This window comes from Phyllostomus discolor, chromosome 4 (genome assembly GCF_004126475.2).
Source record: "Phyllostomus discolor isolate MPI-MPIP mPhyDis1 chromosome 4, mPhyDis1.pri.v3, whole genome shotgun sequence".
In the NCBI taxonomy this organism is placed as follows: domain Eukaryota; kingdom Metazoa; phylum Chordata; class Mammalia; order Chiroptera; family Phyllostomidae; genus Phyllostomus; species Phyllostomus discolor.
Genome location: NC_040906.2, coordinates 136,119,438 through 136,138,916, shown reverse-complemented (window position 1 = coordinate 136,138,916; position 19,479 = coordinate 136,119,438). Strand labels below are relative to the sequence as shown.

General features: G+C 37.9%; 1 protein-coding gene across 1 annotated transcript in view; it reads right to left on the bottom strand.

Annotated features, from left to right (window-relative positions):
• Positions 1-4,246: 4,246 nt before the first annotated feature.
• The window catches only part of COL19A1 (collagen type XIX alpha 1 chain), a 331,257-nt gene continuing 316,024 nt past the window's right edge, over positions 4,247-19,479 (bottom strand). The window contains 3 exon segments of the mRNA XM_036024315.1: positions 4,247-4,617; positions 4,795-4,872; positions 11,785-11,913. Of these exon segments, the coding sequence (XP_035880208.1) occupies positions 4,490-4,617; positions 4,795-4,872; positions 11,785-11,913 (335 nt within the window). The 3' untranslated portion in view covers positions 4,247-4,489.

The window sequence follows — 19,479 nt, the reverse complement described above, 5'->3', positions numbered from 1 at the left end:
TTGTCAAGAAAAAAGTGTGGGTACACCATACAATGAAAGTGGATATATCCATTTGTCTTGTTTTCTGAGACTCCTAGTCGTTAACACGTTTAATGTAATTAATCTACCTTTAGCAGCCAACTAATAAATGAATACAATTCAAAGGGCTAAGTCACTTTGAAGTTCCTAGGCATAAAGGATACAAATTCAATTCTTTTCTGCATCTGCTCCTCTTAGAAGTCTGTGAAATCTCTGAGAGGAAGCATATAAAAGGGGGGCTCATTCCTCAACACTGGAGTGTTAGAAAGAATATTGAGGAGGAACAATGAGGAGAAACACTGTGTCTTAAGAAGATGGACATGAACAAATGTGAAAAATAATTCAAGAACAAGAGCAGTGAACGAGTCTGCAAAAGTATCATCAGAATTCATTGAAAGGCTTATGCATATAAGTTAACCTGGAAATTCTCAGGATATTACTGCCAATGTTAGGAACATTAAAGTGGTATTTTGAAAAATGGCATTCCTTATCTTTTGTAAATTGTGATATAGTTCTAGAAAAATATACATTATACACATCTAGTAAAATTTTAAGTACCTTGAACAATATGAAGATTTAGACATTGTGTAATTTTATAAATGGTCAACTTCTTGCATTAAGGTAAATGCTTTTTACTTGTCTGTCAAAAGAGAGTATATATCTATCCCATATAAAAGGTAGGATGATTTCTTAGGTGTTTTCATGTTAATCACTTAAATTCGAGGGTAGTATACAAACCAAAGTTACAAATAGTAAATCTGCAAGTTAACTAGGTATAAAAACCCACTGAAGAAATAAAGTTGAAAGAGCTAACAAAGGTTATTTTTGTCTGCTTCAAAGAAATACTTAAAATGAGAAAAATATAAATTAACAAAACAAATTAACAAACATAAATTAACAAGAAATTATTTACAAAAGTAAAAAAAGTGCAAAGGCAAAGGTCTGATTTAGTGTTGTCCACTGAACAGTTTCTATCCTTGTATTTCTACAAGACTGTTCAGTTCTGATACAAATCGCTTTTAAACACCATCTTGTGGACAAAAGGAGGTATATTACAGGTTCTCAGCAGGTGAGAGACACTGCAGAAAGGCTAAATCTTATTTAACTTCAAAAGCATACCCTTAAAAAAATTATTTTATAACCCAAACATCAAATGACAACTTTTACAGAGGACATATATTAAGATAATTACTTAAGCTCCATAATATAAGTGACTAAAATCTTAAAGTTTCAACAATGTCATGAAATATAGAAATAAGCATATGGGATTAAAACCATTAACTAAATTACTTTGATCACAATATGAAAAATTTCAAAGGTTAAGACTGGCTGTGTTTCTGTCATGCTTAAGAAAAAAGTTTATGTCTTCAGCAGGAAAGAACAGTGAACAAACTCTTGAATGATTCTTCCTTTCTTCTTCAGATTACAAAGGCCATAAATATTAGTTGATGTCATACCATGTTCTCTGCATAGAAAGATTTCTTCTATTTGAAGTGTTAATTTATCTTGGTATAAAATGTTTGACTGGAATTCAAAAACAGTTACATAGGGCAAACACTGTTTTAATTTTTGTCATCATGGCCTATAATTATTCCATATTTAAACACTTATGTTGTCTGGAGTCCAAAAAAGAGATAAATCAGGAAATTTGATAGTTCTTCTTCCCTGCTGTGGACATTACTGACATCTGTGTGAAAGTAAACGAATGTTTTGGAATGGAATAAGATAAGACAAGCGAGTTGGCAACCACCAAGATATTTAGGAGAGAATTTCCCACCCTACTTTGGTGCCTTAATTATTCACGTTGTTTTTATTAAAAAAAATTAGGCCAATGCTAAATCCCAACTTAATTGGGTGTTCCTATTAGCTGGACTTGGCCTTGTGTAATGTGTACAGAGATGATGCAGGAAGAAGTGTTGGAAAGCCACCAACACAGTCATGGTGGGGTGAGGAAGGCCGTCCCATGCGGACACAGCCCCTGTCTACGGTTTTGCCAAAGGTATATTCAGTCATGTGTCAGCTATAAAAAATGAGCTTGAGTCATTGTCAGAGCTCTGCTTTATAATACACATCATGTACCATTGTAGTCTCTCCCCTCCCCATACACTTAAGTCACCTGAATAAGTCTAAATTCTTGAAACAGCAATAAACAGCCCAGCATTAATGGAATTTAGAAAAAAACAATTTGTAAGAAAGGATGTATGATATATTCTGTGGAATTAAAATAAACAGAGGTTATAAAACAAGAAAATGAATTGAGTCTTTTGATGTAGATGAGAGGGTGAACTCAAAGAAAACAAAGGAAAATACATTGATCACCAACAGCAAAAAAGTTTGTGGAAACATTAAAATGCTAAAATAAATACTTCTGGATTAGCAGAGAGTCATAAGGATAAAAAACCTATTAATATGAAAAAATAATCTTTGAAAACATAAAATGTTTAGCTCTATGACAAATTCAAGTAAACTAATGAGTGGCAGATGAGCTATAAGCATTCAGAAAACTCAACACATTGAAGTTCAACAAATTAAAAGCTCAAGATATACACATAGCACCAGATTTAGATCTCTTTACATTTTGGGGGATAATTTATCATTTTACTAAAAAAATGCATATGTATATTCCAATTGTGTAAATTTAAAATACAGCACCATTGTAGGTATTGCACAAGAAAAGGAAGAATAAAATGAAGTTTAAGTTAAAAAACACTTGAAATAAATAAAATTACCTTGACAAATAAAATAAACTTGGAATTAAAATATACAACATAATTCAGTATGAAATGACCACAGGGTTGCACGTATGCACAGCCATGGAGACAGTACCTGACCAGCAGCTCTTTCATTTATAGTGAAAACCAGTTCAACTCATGGGTGCATTTGAGCCAAGCCTGCCTTAATTGAGGCACACTCCCTACACAATTCTATTCACAGTTTTTCCAATTTCAGTGGCTTTGCCTTTCTAAACTCATTTTTCAATGAACAGATAAAAACAATCATCCTAGTCTGCTTTGGCCAAATTGGAATCTGCACTGTTCCTTAAAGAGGTGTGACTTCCTCGTTTCTGTGAGGAGGGCTGTTGGTGATGGCATGCTCTCAGGGACCCATTACTTAGATTTCAGTTAACATCTTCATGCCCAATGTTCTAGAAAATAATTTGTTTTCAACCCACAGTTTCTTAAAATAATGAACAGTCAGGCAATACAAATACCATCTAGTGATTTGGTTAGTGATCACTGCATTTTCGATCCCTGGCAGAAGACGCGGTCTTTCACAGCCCTGGTCGTTTCCCCTGATGCGGGTGCTGACTCTTTGGTCTGAGTGCCAATGGCGTATTCAGTCCCATGGCTTTTCCTCATTGCCCTGTACGTCTTGCTGCAGCTTCTGGAGAAACACGCTTCTCTGTACAGGTCTCTGGGCTTCACCTCGTCCATATGCATTTGTCCACACCACACATTCATCTTCTAGGAACAGGGCTTTCTTTTTGAGTCACTACAGATCTCATCCTTTGTTCTGATGGCTGCTTCCTGCCTTAGTCCGAGAGTGATGAGTCAGAAGGATGATGGATACAGGGGCCCAAAGACCTTGGTAGTACCACAGACAGCATGGTGCCTTCACCACCAAAGACCTCTTAGGGAAAACATCTTTCTGTTTCTCAGCAGAGGAACTCAGTGGAGGGACCACAGTGTTAGGCTTTCCTTGTGGAACTCATACAACTGGACTCTGTTCCTCCCTTTTCATGCAGTGCATGTTCATGCTGGTAGCGACTGCTTTGAATTAGGCTCATTATACAGAACTAACAAAATCACTTCAATAGTTGGCCATGGTGGGTTTGGGGACTCCCCGATGAAACAGCCTCTGTTTTTTTTTCCCAAAGTATATTATAACATGAAACTCTTATTGCCTATCTATTTCTCTGCATAAGTAGGATGGATGTAGGATGGTATAAGAATTTTTAAGCTAAAAAAGTAGTCAAAAAACATTAAGCAGAAATGATGCACTATATCAAAAATGTTGATGAAATTTTTAGCAATAATAGTAAATTTAAACACCAAGAAAACATCATGATAAGTCTAAAAGTTTAAAATTCAGAAACCAATTCTGAATTCTAAAATTCAAAGGCCGAATACTGGTTGATGAAAGTACAAAGTGTACCTCCCTATCAGTCTACTAAATCATAAGATGCAATTTTCTCTTGAAGAAAAACTAATGGTAAGATTTACTTACGTATTTCATAGAAAACCCTGAATAAAAATCAGTAATGGTGAAGCAAGACATATGGAATGAATTTGGGAAAAAGTTCAAAATTCTGATATCGCAATTACTATAAGAATAGGATTCAAATTGTTGCTTTTAATGTCTGCCTACACCAAAAATAAAAACCACCCACATATCAGGAGGGTCTGACAGTATTAAGATAGCTCCAACAGCATGGAGATATCACCAAAAATCAAGTCTTCCTCAGGTGTGTTTATTTCCCACCTGTCCGCTGACGGGCATGAGATACAGGATAGAGGCAATCTTCTGGGTTACATCTTCCACTCGGTCCTGGGGGTCCCTGGGGGCCTGGGGCACCTGGTGAACCTGGCAAACCTGGAGCTAATGAAATAAAAGACCCGGTCAGAATGCAGATCACATATGGCTCTTTCTCCCTCACTCTAACCAACATGGATTATTCAACTTCTCCTGTAGCGACATATAAGGGCTGTAGGGGAAAAGGCATGGTTCCTGATTTTAGAAGCTTGCTTATGTTTTGAAGATATATATCACTATTACCTGAAGTCCCAGGAAGACCCGGGCTACCTGGAAGCCCAATTCCAGGTTCTCCTCTTTCTCCTTTCTGTCCTCGGTAGCCTAAGGGTGAGAAGTATAAAAAGAGAGACACAAAGAGTAAGAGAATTCTATGGCAACACAGCACCAATAAGAATATTTCGTGGATAGGATAGGATATTTCTATAACTCATTCTAGGATATTACTATAATTCATTCACTTAATATATAGTTAATATTCTATTTTAGTTATCTGTTTTGTATTAACCACATATTAAACTTGCCTATCAAACAGATTAGATGCAATAGGCAATGAGGATCTTAGAAATATGCAACTAGTATAAAAAGTACAACTAGTCAAATGTTTGATAGTGAGATTTTGGGCACTGAAAATGCTACTTAAGTAACTCCAATCAATCATTCGAATCTTTCAAATGGCTATGCCAAGGTGTATGAGCTATCTTCACAGGAAGTGTTGCTGGAGGGTAGGTACAGGCTAAATGTAAGCATACTGAGAGAGTTCTGTCTGCAAGGACAAACTAATGTGACAACAAGAAGCTGGACCTTAGTCTAAGAATTCGGGGGAATAAAAGGAACAAAAAAATTAATTTTAATAAATGACAGTCAGAGTATGAATATGTTTGAATCCACCCATCTAAGAGTCAGGAGAGGACAAAATCAGGACTTTGTTCAAGTTACTGTCTATCACAAATTATATCCTGTCTAATAAAGTTAAAACAGCAACTGTCTGTTTTCACATGGAAGTTTGCATCCAAAGGATGAGGAACTTCACCAGTTCTAGAAAGCAAGAGAAGATGGAGGGATCCTTCTGAACTCACTTCATCAATTTAAGATACATTAGGCAAAACACATTAGGTCTAAGATCTCTGTATATTGTAAGATAAAATCATTCTTATTACTCAATATGCTTGCTGTCCCCTCAGGTAGAAAGGTTAGACCTATTTGTGCCTCTGGGAGCTCTTATCCTTGCCTTAAGAATGCATAAAACATTTTCTTTTAAATCTGTGTTTTACATAATGGCATCCATGTCAGACTTGGAAGAAAATGTCCTGTGGCTATAAGAGTTTCACAGTGATAGTAAATAGAGTTTTAATTTCCCGTTTCTCCTGGTCCTGAACAAACAGTGCAGCTGTGCAGAATCATGTAGACACACAGAAAGGCTAATAACAGGACGGCGCCTCAGTAGGAAACAATGGGCCCTAACTTAGTTGTGTCTGTCCATAAAGGTGTTATTACAACTGAACACGGAGAAAGTTTAATGAACAGTAGATAGGACCGATTATTTCCCATTATTGTTTGAAACTGCATATCACTTTGGGGGTTATGAGTCTTGACATGACCATCCAGTATATATATTATTATCCAAGTCATATTACCAGTGTAATCACCACATCATTATTTCTTGGCTTTGGAGGTGTGAGCTGATCATAAATGAGAAAATAGTGGAAAAAAGGATATACTCTCAGGATGTATTTTTGAGATGCATATTAGAAATATATGTGATGGAAAATCTTCACCTGTTTATGTCTGAAAACTGTGTTACAGTTGTTCATCACAATCCTAGACCCTGGAGAGAGCAGTGGCTTGAACATGTGGCCCAGGCCCCTACATTGATCTGTATTCAACTTTAAAATATTCCCAGGATTCTTTTAAGTAAGGGAGTTGCACCTAACATATGGAAACAGCCAGAAAAAATGTTTGTACTTAGGGCTATTTTGAAAACACCCTTGCAAATGCATGATTTAACCTTTTCTGTCCTAAAATGACATTTAGTGCCTAAGGTTTGTCTGAGAATCCAACCTAGTTTCACTCTTACAGAAAGATTGTAAAGTTGACTCTCAAGCTATCTCAGTAAGTACCTAAGGTCATAGGCTAAAAAGTGAGGGTGAAAGAAAAACAAGTAGAGATATACGAACTCTTGATTAATAAGAGGATTAACAAGATAGTGACACAATTCCAAATGAAGAATATATCTGCTAAAACCTATATTTTTAATTTAATTCTCAGATTTTAATTAAGGCAAAATATATATTCCACATAGATTTAAGTAAACATATCACAAAATAAGAAACAATAATTTGTATATTTGTATAATGGGGTCACATTTACATTTCTCCTGTCAAAATGTAATAATTTATTTATACAAATTTCTCAGCTCATTAGGTTAATAGCAGCCTAATATTACTAGATAAAGCTGTTGAATTGCACAGGGTCCCAGACTGATTATTTATGAAGGCTGCCATAAAGTCTTAGGGTCTTATCTTATAATTGCTTCACAATAAGACTTCAGATTGGAATACTAATAAAGTCAATGACAGCTTTCCTACTTTCTAGAATTAAGCTTTTCACCCAGTTAGGGGAGGCCTCACTTGAAATTTGGAAAAGCCTAAAAGGCCGGTTTCTCTGCAAATGAATAAGTATTTTTCCTGGTCTAGAAGTATGCAGGGTGACAGTCTGATGTCACTGCAGCGTATGTGAGAGAGTGGGACTCAGACAGCAGCTGTGTCCTGATCTAAAGCATCTAGAGGCACTAGTCAGTGAAGAAATTCGGGGCTTGCTGTAGTTTTTCATGTGGTAGATTTTATTTATTTTCAGTAGGGAGATTTCCATTTTGACTCCAGGGTCGTTCTTTCAGTTGTAAATCTGTGCATCTATTTGTATACTGGACAAACGGGATCAGGAAGGAGCTTTACTGGCACTTTTGGAGGGATGATTCATCACGCGGCGGCCTGTGTCCAGCCCTGCAAGTCGTTCAGCCTCCCCGGTCTCTCCTCTACTCATGGGCCACGGCGCCCTCCAGTCATTCCGACATGCACAGGCCTCCCATTCCCTGAGCCCCTGCTGCTAACAAGCATGAGCAGTCAAATCTTTATCAGTCACATGAGCTACGTTATGGGCCACTGTCTTACAAACAGCAGCAACTTTCCTCCGTTATACACCAGTAACAGCTAAACTTTGAAAGCTCAAAAGTAAGAACAGTCCTTCCGAATAGTGTCTTTTCACAGCTGATGGAGGGTACATGAAATGACTAGCTCTGTTCTCTCCTGATTCTACATCCACACATTCCCAGGGTTTCTATCATATAAGGGAGTTTCACCTAACATATGGAAACAACAAGGAAAAATGTTTGTTCTTAGGGCTGTTTTGAAAATACCCTTTCAAATGCATGATTTAACCTTTTATGTAGTAAAATAACATTTAGTACCTAAGGTGTGTCTGAGAATCCAACCTAGGTTTCACTGTTACAGAAAGTTTGTAAAGTTGACTCTCAAGCTATCTTAGTAAGTGCTTAAGGTCATAGACTAAATAACCCACAGTGTGGGTTTTGTTTTTTTTTGTTTTGTTTTGTTTTGTTTTGAATGGACAGAGCCTCCAGTGTGGCATCTGTTCTCGGTTTTCACAGAGGCAAAGAACCAACTGCATTTTGGGAAAAGTTCAAATATGAGGGGGGACCTAAAAATCTGAAATTTATTTATAAAAAGTTGTGTATTTATTTTTACATGTTTAAACTTCAGTCACCTTCAAAGTTTTCTCCATTTGATGTAATATGCCTATTGAGGCATTTTTTCCACTGCTCAAAACTGTTTTTGAACTTGTCGATTTTGATGCCTTTTAACATTTCTGCTATGTTTTGTTTCGCCTCTTCCACATCAACAAAACATTTCCTTTTGAGAAGTTTTTTCATCAGGGAAACAAGAAAGAGTCACTTGGGGCAAGATTGGGTGAATAGGGAGGGTGGGGCATGGGGGTCATGAACTTTTTGGTAAAACACCACTGAGCACTCAGCGTGGTCTGGGCAGGTGTGCTCATAAATCACCCATCATGAGATGGGCAAACAAATTGAAAGTCTTCCAAAAAAAATTCACTAAACCTGAATGCAGCCTCTCACAAGGCCTGCCAGCTGGTACGCTAATACAGATGGGTTCTCAGAACCCTTTCCTAGCAAAGGAAGCCTGCTAGGAAGTGTAGGGCCCACCCTCTAGAAGATAATTCCAGGTTTTCTTGGGTCTCCCCTTGTGAAGTTTTTTCTCATAAAACTCATTCAAGAGGCTAAGGTCTGTTAGGAAAATGAGCCTCTCTTGCTCATACATTGGATCAAGTTGCAGCTGGATGGAGGCTTCTTTGACCTTAATGTGGTACACCCTTGTTCTCCCAGGCAGCCCAAGCCATCAGGCCTCACACTGCAGACCTGAGGGGGAACCACACCAAGGAAAGTGCTCTCAGGGTGCAGTGGGAAGGCAAGTATCAGAAACCCATGGGATGGTTAAAACGTAAAACTACCTGGAAATGCTTTTGAATTTAAGAAAGATGCCAATGATCACCCCCTTTGAGAATCAGGACGATTCACTATTTTCTCTGCAAGAGCAGGGCACTCAGGGAGGGCCCACCACTTTTCATGATCACAGCCTTGGTAGGAGCAGTGACTCTTTGTTCCAAGCTGGGGTGTGTGCTTCCAGTGTTCTTGCATGGATTCTTCTCCTTGCTTTTTACACGTCCCCTGCTTTTCAAAACAGGCACAGGAAAGGAAGAAGACAGACCCCTTAAAACTTGTCCTTCCCTGAACATAGAAATATAATAAAGGACTCATTCTATAGTACATATTTCAAACCCAACCACTTTATTTCAAATGAAAATGGATTTCTTTTGTGAAAAACATGGGAAAAAATTCTTTTAGAAATTTCGGAGAGTCCCCATCGAACAGAATTCATGAGTGGACAGAACACACAGTTGCTCAGTGCTTCCCTTTCTGGGCTGCATGTCCCACGTCAGCTTTTTCTCCAACTCAACCATGAAGAGGACTAATTCAGCCAGTAGCATCTGAGGTCTGCACAGTTACTGGGGTAACAGGTTCGTACACATTTTTTTCTTTCCTTTTTGAGAAAACTTTGACATCAAGCAGAGCAAAGCTTTGAAGTTACGCACATAACTTCATCATCTGAGCACTTCACATCTATCTGCCTCTCAGAGAACAAGGCGTCAGCTTCTTGTGGACTTCCGAGGAGGCACCGAAAACCAGGCCCTTGGTTTCCTTTTTACAGTCAGATTTCTCTGTGGCTTTAGAGAAGGTTATCGGTACAGCATGGTGGCAGGCAAATATTTCTTAAAAGACAAATCCCCATATTTTGCAAGCTTTGTTTTTCTGCTGAATTTTTGGCATTTAATAAATATTGAAAAGGAGATACCATGCAAACACTGAGGAGCCACTGAGCTGAATTATAGTCAAGACAAGTCTGTTGTCAGAAACCCTCAGATCAGACAAAAATTTTGTCAAGTTTACTAAACCTTGGTTTTGAAAAAGTTGAAAATCATTTGGGGAAGTCTTTCAAATTCAAGAACTGCATCCAAAATCCTTATCAGGAGTGGAAGCAGGCTCTTTCCTCAGCAGAACAGCAGGTAAAACCTATAGAAATCCTTCATGAAGGGGAAGGTAAATCAAGTGGTGAATATCAGCCTGGTTTTCAAAAGCTTTGGTGATACCATGGGCTTCGGTGATACCATGGGCTTGGTGTTGCCTCTGACTGAGCATTCCTCTCCAGACAGGCCTCTCCTACATGGGAAGGCAGCCTGGAGACAGGTGTTGGTGTGGACAGGGGACCCCAGTTCCAGAATGGGTTTCCTCCAGATCCTATCTTTCCGTTGTCCTTGTCCTCTTAGGCCACCACTATTTGAAGCATCTGTCCATGGGTTTTCTCCTACGGGTGTTAACAGCCCTTATTCTTCACAGCTTCTGAGGCATCAGACGTCTTCAGATTGGCTTTCAAGCTCTTCACTCCAGTCTCATAAACTCTGACTTCAGAACAGACCCCACTAGTAAAGGATAATAATTCACCACCCTCTACACAACGGTGCACACACAGAGGCTATACCTGACGCTAACTTTAGCCTCCAAACCTCCCTATGACCTGAGGGAGAGACAGGATATACTGTGCAGGTAAACTAGAGCGATTTTACTGCTGCCATTTTACACTGTGCTAACAAAACCAGAAGTCTCGTCACTCTCTATTGTAAGTTAGGAGCCTAACAGACCCTGGAATTGGGGACAGTTGTTGCTCTTTCCAGACGAGAGAGGGCATGCCTATCACCTGGGGCACTTCTAAAAGAAAACAGGCTTGGTGTTACAGAGAAGCTGCAGGGAGGAAAGGGAACTAGTGAAAGAAAGATAATTCTCTGCACATATGGTATTTTGGACTGTATCCTATGTAATTTTGTTGTTAACTTTCTCTGTTCTCCTTTATATAAGCTCTCAATTATTTCAAGGAGGGCTATTGAGCTCATTCTGTGCTAGCACATGGCAAGCAGTTCCCTGGTTGTATCTTTCACAGTATGTGCACACTGGGTTTACTTTCTCCTTGTCAGAGTTGTGACTCTTCTCAACCAGGGGCCATTTGGTCCCTTTGGTGATTGCTAACAGAGTTCTAGAAAATGGCCTTGCTAGATTAATCTAGTGAAGATACATTCAAGATCTTGTCTATCAATTATTTGCCAATTTAAGTAAGGTCTTGCTTTAACAATTTTATAAACTCTATGAGAAATTCTTTAAAATTCAAAAGTTATTATCCACAAGGTCTATTACAGGGAAAATGATTCTAAATTTTCTCAAAAATACATTTGGCTCCAAATTATTACTTAGAGTAGCTTAAGACTTTTTCCTCAGTTTCTTTAAGACACTAAGATGATGACTCTTTTTATCTGTGTACAGCCACAGGGCAGCAAAAACAAGTTTGAGATTCCCAGGTAATGGTATATAAGTGCTTGTGATTGCTGTTATTATCACAACAAACATTATTATTAAAATATACTTAGATTATCAGATAATTATCATTCAGTTTTAAAATCTGTTTCTGGGATGTCAAATATTAACAAGTATTCTATATTGTCATTATATATGTAATATATATTCTTAACTGTGATTAGCATATTGTAAATATGGAGCGTTAAAGAACTGATAAACAGATGTTACACTCAAAGACTTACCTTGGGGCCCAGGGTCCCCTGGTGGCCCAGGTAACCCATCCTTTCCGGGAGGACCAGGCCTCCCCTGAGTTTGGGCAGCTAACATTGCAGCCGGCAGCTGGAGCTGGGAGAGGAACACAGCCATCCTCTCTTCATTTATGAAAGGGAAAAGGATATATTATGTGATGAAGATATTTTCATGTCAAACATTTTCAAATATTTTTTTACATAAAATTCAACCAAAAAACTCATTTGGCTTTCAATGCAAGCACTTCAGATTTATCAACTGGTCTGATTACTGAGAGAGGTTTTTTGATTGGTCAAATAAAATAGATCGCACAAAATTGTTTGAATATACAGGGTCCAGCAGAAGTAAGGCCTGCTTGAGTGTGATTGGCAGGGTAATAATATGAGTGTAATAATTTATAGTTTTAATCTGAACATTTCACCTAAAATGTCATAGGGTGTGCTTGAGTGTGATACTGTTATGTCACAGATTACATGCTTATGATTTTGTAATGAAAGATTTCATAATATAAATGGGGCATTTTTGTGCTGCACCCTGTGGATGCAGGCTAGCTGTGCTGATCACAGGACCATACAGTTTCCAGTGCTTCAGAGATGCAGCTGATCCAGTGGACAGAACGATAACCTAGAATCTAACTCACCTCTGGCAATGGCTTGTGGAGAGAATTTAGGTTGCTATTTAAAAATAGTTTTAAATAAGTTTTAAGCCACTTTCCAATAATCTTGTGAATGTATGTGACTTAAAATATGTTCAGAAATTCTTTGACATTCCCTTAAATGGAATTCAGGGGAGCCTAAGTCTTCCATTCCTGATGGTGGCCTGGAACTTACTTTTCATTTCTAATACACAGAAAAGAGCAGAATTGACAGTGTGCACCAGGGAAACTAAGTCACACAAGTACTGTGGCTTCCTGGCTGCTCTCTCTTAGACTACTTCTCTTGCAGTGCACTGAGGACACTCAAGAAGTCCTGTGGAGAGACCCACATGGGGACAAACTGAAGCCACCTGCAAACAGCCACACAAGCAAACTTGAAAGCAGATCTTCCAGCCCCAGCCGAGCTTTTCGATGACCTCAGCTCTGGCTGCCGTCCCGACTGACTTCATTATAGACCCTGAGCCAGAACCACACAGCTAAGCAAACTTCAAGTCCCTGACCCACAGAAAATGTGAGATAATAAATGTTGTTTTTTTTAAGCCACTAAAGTTTTGAGGTACTTTCTTATGCAGCAATAGATAACACATACAATTCTTGACCCTTTATATCCTTGAATGAAACTGCATTAGCAATAAAGAGGTATATTTATTGAAAAGATGATCATTGGTTGCATATCACTATGATTTCACTGTTCTAATTTCTGCACTGGGAAAATACTGTACTTTGTCAATAGCTATTTTTTGCTTTTTGAAGAAAATGTCTTAGACATCCTCAATATTATTATTTTTTCTGCTTTAATTGCCAGTCAGTCCCATTATTTAACCAAGGTTTTAGTAGGAAGGATGTCTAATTTGACCAAAAGAAACAAAAAATCAGCATTAGTGAGGATGAGCATACTCTCACCAAATTCCAATTGTAGACATAGTGCAAACAACAATAAACTCCCATACATTTCTGTGAACCTGAAGAAAACATAGAAACTCAAAGCATGCAAGTTATGGGAAGTGGACATGTTGTCCAGAACATTTCCAAATGTCAAAAAATTCTTTTGAAGGTATTGAGTGATACAACCTTTATGAATTGAATACTTCCTAAATAAGCAATGGTGCCTTCTCAAGGAACATATCATTGTTATTTGCCATTTTCTTCATCTATTAAACTGCCAGGGGCCTAACACTGTTCATCTGGGCCCTAAAGAAACAATCCAGGGAGGGATGAGGAAACTGTTTAAAGGTGCTTCCGTAGATGAACTAAGCTGTTAGACCATGAGAGTATCTTTAGAGGTGGCATATGTGGCATGCAACTATTAATACTTAGAGACTCAGTAACAAATCAACCATGCTTTTGGATTAAGGTGAGCATACGCTATAGAACACTGGTGTACTAATAACTCATGAAATTGAAAGGATTAAAAAATGAGAAAGCTCAAATTGATAGTTTTAATTCACAGCATTTTTGTTTCTGAGCACAGGATGCTGCTGCCCATGATGAAGGGTGCACATTATACAGTTCCTGGAAGCTGAGTGAGTAATCAGAACACTGGTGGGTGAGCACAGCACTGGGGCCACGGCAGCAGCTGTCTGCAGCGAGAGTTGTCCCAGCCCCAGGTGTGTCTGACGTATATACATTGTAGAAAATGTAGAAACTACCAAAAAGCACAATGAAATATAATTGACTTAATTCTACTAGTGACATGAACTTGGATGTTTTAAATTAAAAATATTTTCTTTTTAAAACAATAGTATTTTGATTATCTTTCCATGTCAATAAACATGTTTCTATTATGTTCTTTAAAAAAATGAGAAAGTTCAAAGAAAATGTGCACATGAAAATTAAACAAGAATTTTCACTCTAAAATAAGTTCCTATACAAAACATATTATTAAATACATAAATATTCTCCATAAGCAAGGCTTTGTACTGTATACCCTCTGTGTCAAGTGCTCCTATTCAGGAATCACAGAGAACCCTTGAAAGAGATTATCATTTCAATGAGAACTATTATCCATGTTTTTATAGAATAAGTCCTTTATTCTATAATTATTATAAGATTCATTTTATGATTAGAAATTGGTTACACAGTATGATTATAAGACATTCCTTCTCAGAATTATTCTTTAAAGAATCACCCCAGGATTATTACAGAATTCTTGGTAATTAATCCTATATAGGCCTTTGTTCAGTTAAATTTATCTCAAAAGCATATTCAACATTTTACTAATATATGGAATTAATTTGGTAAAATCATTAACGCGAATTCATCCAGAGTCCATTATAAATACACTCTGTCATTTGGAGTCTTTATGTGGTTGGTTTGCTTATATTTTGTATATCTCATTTAAGAAATCTAATCATATATAACAAGATTTAAAATAGGAGACTGGTCCCTGGCTGGTGTGGCTCAGTGGATTGGATGCCAGCTTGAGAGTTGATGCATTGTTGGTTCGACTCCTGGTGGGGCCGCGAGGTCCCCAGTAGAGGCAACCACACATTGATGTTTCCCTCCTTGTCTTTCTCCCTCCTTTCCCCTCTCTAAAAATAAATAAGTAAAATCTTTAAAATAGGAGCCTGGAGGAAGGCAATATCCTTACCCTCACAAACAAAATTAACCACATTATTTCTTTTTTTCCTTTTCACATATTTTTTTCAAAAGCAAACTCAAATGATTTTATTTGTAAAACTAACTTCTATACAATTTTTCAAGGCTACATCTAGTATGTAATAAGAGATGAATCTTTAATGTGAAAAATTCAGCATAGGTTGAGGCAGAAAAATCCTCCAGAAAACGCTTACTGATTAAATCAATGTTTGTTTCCAAGTAAGGGCCAAATGACAGAAACATTCTAGAAACTATAGCTACCAGTTAGAAAAAACAAAGGCCAAACCATACAGACCTTGTAAAGAGTTACTTCAATTTTCTCCAGTTTTTTTCATTCACTTTAGTTCATTTGGTTAGACTATAAAGGCACATTTGCTTTAAAAATTGTTTTTATAATTTTTTTAATAAAGAGCAAATTACTCCTGAGAAAAACCTACTTTTTAATGGGTTTTCAATTAAAAAAAATTTCCTAAAAAATGGAGGTCCATACACTGTTTAAGAAAGTAAAACAAAAAAATTGTTCAAATAGAGTTATGGAGAGAAAAGCCCCAACAAATGTGGAATATTTGCTGAAATTATTAAAAGAATCTTGACCCTATGCTCACATTCTCAAATCATGAAGCAAGCAGGATAAAAACATTATGAGGCTCCAGGACCAGGATCTCTTACTGCAGATTGATTGACAGTGATGGGAGACCAATGAGAATCTGAAGAAATCACTGGCCTTTCAGTAAAGCTTTTTTTTACTACCTGACTGCTCATGCCTGGGATGTGTTTGGTTGATGTTAATACATTTGTTTTCATTAACAACAGACAAAATACATCTGTAATTAATATATAGTTATAATTTTGCAAGTCATTATATTGAATGTAGTTATATCTTCATGATATTAAATTGTAAACTGGGTGTTTTATAAACAAATATGAAATTCAATGATTATAACTTGAAAGTTTGCAAACTATTTGTTGTTTTCAATTTTAAAAACACATATTTCAGTACAATTTTTCTTAAGGCATATCTCTTTGAATACCTCAATGTCTAAATGCAAGTATTCATAGTACTAATTTTTCCTCTTCCATACATGAATTAAGTTTACAAGTAATTTGCTTGGGGTATTTTTTTAATATTTTTAATACAACAGAAAAAAAATTAAAATAATTACTTCTAGCTATAAATAATCTAGCATTAAGATATGTTCAGTAATAGTTATTGGGCATAAAAGTAATTACTTCTGAATCCTACTCTAATTCTCTATAACTTAATATAACTTAATAATGTTTCTGAGTCTCTAAATAAATTGTAAAGACCTGTATTTTATAATTGCTTTTTCTCTGTTTTCATGGATCCTGCATCAATTAAACTGTTATTGGCTATGTTTCTAATGAGGCAGGAAATTGAAGAGTGCAGACAGCAGCTGGTATAAACTGAACCCACACATTCACCTGTCAGGGCAAACCCACGACAGCCACTGTGACCTGTGAGACCTGTGGCTTGCCTGCCCTGGAGAATGGGCTCAGTACCATGATGCAGACATGAGTATTAAGCAGTAAGGAATCACCTATATGGAGAATGGACACTCAGATGTCATCTGGACCACGTTTATCTTCTATTTCACAGTTAGAGTTTGTAAATATTTTCAAAGAGAGAAATTCATCTTTTTTGCCTAGTGCCCATTCAGATGTTTAATTGCCCATGTTCTTGGTACAGCTTCAACTTTTTCTTTTGTTAGCCCATAATGGAAACTGAAAATAGTTAACAGGTATTTCTCTTGGGAAATCAGTCATATACCTAAAAATATTGTTACTTCTTAGCCTTCAGGTTAAGCAACTTTTACTCATAGGCTTTGTGGCCTTTTTTTTCTAAATCACTTTTTGGTTCCCCTATTTCAGGGATTTCCCATACATCTCTTAAATGTGGAAACCAAAGCTACATACAGTTCTCTCTGAAGGGGCAAGGATATCAGGAGGATGATTTCCTTTTATATCTTAATAATTACAGTATAATTTCATTTTAACTGTTAATTCAACAGCATTGTTTAATGAATTCGTATTCACTTGGTGGTTCATCATGCCCCAAAGATTGATATGGCCACACTGAACTCTGGCCCAGTTCTCTGCCACCTTGGAAACATGTTGCTTTGAAATGTCACTGTGGGCACAGACGGTAGACTGACACGTGTGCCTGCTCTCTCTCCTAAATCCCTGAAAAACAAGATATTTTGAAAGGCATAACACCACAGGAACAGAGAGACTATGAAAGGAGACAACATAAAATTTTGGAAGCTGAGAGCCAGATAGCTGTCACACCATAAGCTCGTAAAAGTCTTAGGAATTGGCAGTGCAAGATACATCTGGAAATGGGGGTAATGGATGGAAACTGAAATAAGGGAACTGGTTGAAAGCCTGTTTAAGGACTAGCCTTAGAAATCCCTGTCTCTGCTCCATACAGCTGGGTAGTTGTCCTCCCCAAGCCGAGTGAAAGACTGAATGAAGGCTCATATTCTGAAAAGGCTACACAGACTGTCTCTGCACTGGGCACCACAGGCTCCACTGAGATGCAGGCTCCCCTTCTGAAAACAAGGAGAATAAATGAGCATTTATATGTTTAGTGCTGAAGCCCCAGCCCTGTTCTCCTACTTTGCTCCCCAAAGGCTGGTAGCCAGGAGGAAGGAAAGTGTTTCCTTTGGGGAATCTGACCAGAAAAGGAGCTAAGACTAAAAGACACTGGAGTCCGAGGATCCCACAATGAAAAAGCCTAGCTAGACTGCCCTAGAGAAGCTCGTGATTGACAAGCCTCACCATTCACTCACAACTTTCAGTTTGTTAGGGCCCACTCTTATGTAGGGGTGGACAACCAAAGAAATACTATAAGCTGAATGATAGACCCAAACAAAGAAACAGAAAGAAGCAAATGGGACAAAATATGGACTATGCTATTAAAAATATTTTAAAGAGTTCTATATTTATAGATCCAATTATGTGTATCTATCAGATGATGTGTGCGTATAGCCACGTATGTAGATGAATATCTTATCTGTAGAAATGCAAGGGGACATGTTGCAACCTTGGAACAGAAGCACAGGAGAATACATATTCACATATATGCATAAAAACAGAGAAAACAGGTAGAAGTGTTTTCTTGGACCCTGGGGATCTGGAGGCAGAAACACTGTCCAGGGGCACTGAGCCCTCACCTTCCTGCTCTCCCACAGGGGCAGGCATGGCCTCGTTGGTTCCAAGTTTGTCTCAAAAATCAAAAGAGCCAGCTGCGTGTCCACATTCCTGTACGGCAGGGATTTTCAACCTTTTTCATCTCGTGGCACATGGCACACAGAAACTAATTAGTAAAATTCTACGGCACACCAAAAAATAGTGTATTTTTTGCTGATATGACAAAAAATAATTATAATTTTAATTCATTCACACCTGACAGTTATTGTCATGTTGGCTGTTGTCATTTTCTTATTTGGCAGTCTAAGGGAAAAAGAGTCAGTGTCCTTGACTAAATAGTCAGGTATTACATGTTTTAAAAACTCTTGTGGCAAAGTGGTTGAAAATTGCCGTCATATAGGGTTGTAAATTCTTCTTGTGTGATGACTTAAATCTCCAAGTATAATGGGGTGTTATCATAGCAAGTATTAAGCTTCTTGGATGTGGAAAGATCCTAATTTTATATGGGAAGCAAAAATCAATGGCAGTTGCAAAGTCCTCATAATACCACAAAAAGAAACAGACACACAGCATCTGTCCTGCTTTGTGTGGCCACCTTGCTTACAAAGGGATCTGACCTGTTAGCCAATAAAATCGGGAATTTAGTTTTCAGTTGAGTGCATGTTTGTGCACTGTGATCCACCAGAAACCCAGACTTGGGGTTGCTGGAAAAACACCTTCCTCCACCACGGCTGGGTTCGGGACGCAGCACCGGGATGCGGAAGGAGGGCTAGGTGACCTGGAGAATGGCCTACTGTGGGGGTGTGGGGGTGTTGTATGAGTGGCACCACCCGGGAATTCTCAAAGAGTTTTGGAAAGCTTCATGAGGTGAGCCCACATTTTGGATCCTGGTCAAGGGTTTCACACCTGGGATGATAAAATGGGGGAGCAAGATACCCTAAAAACTTTCTTGAGCCCCTTGATAGTCCCTGACTTGCTGAGTAGAGAGGATCACTCCTGAGGCTATAGATGTGAGTGGGGCAGAGACAAGCATTAGTTGCCATTGACCCAGCTCTCTTGTGAAATTGCTAGGAAGAAAAGAGGCAGAAGGATGTGGCTTAACTGTAGCACAAAACTGTAAATGTTTTAACATGTGAAAATTAATCTTTGCTTTTTTAAAAGGATTTTATTTGTTTATTCTTAGAGAGGGGGGAGGGAGGGGGAAAGAGAGGGAGAGCAACATCAGTGTGTGGTTGCCTTTTGAGCACCCCCTACTGGGGACCTG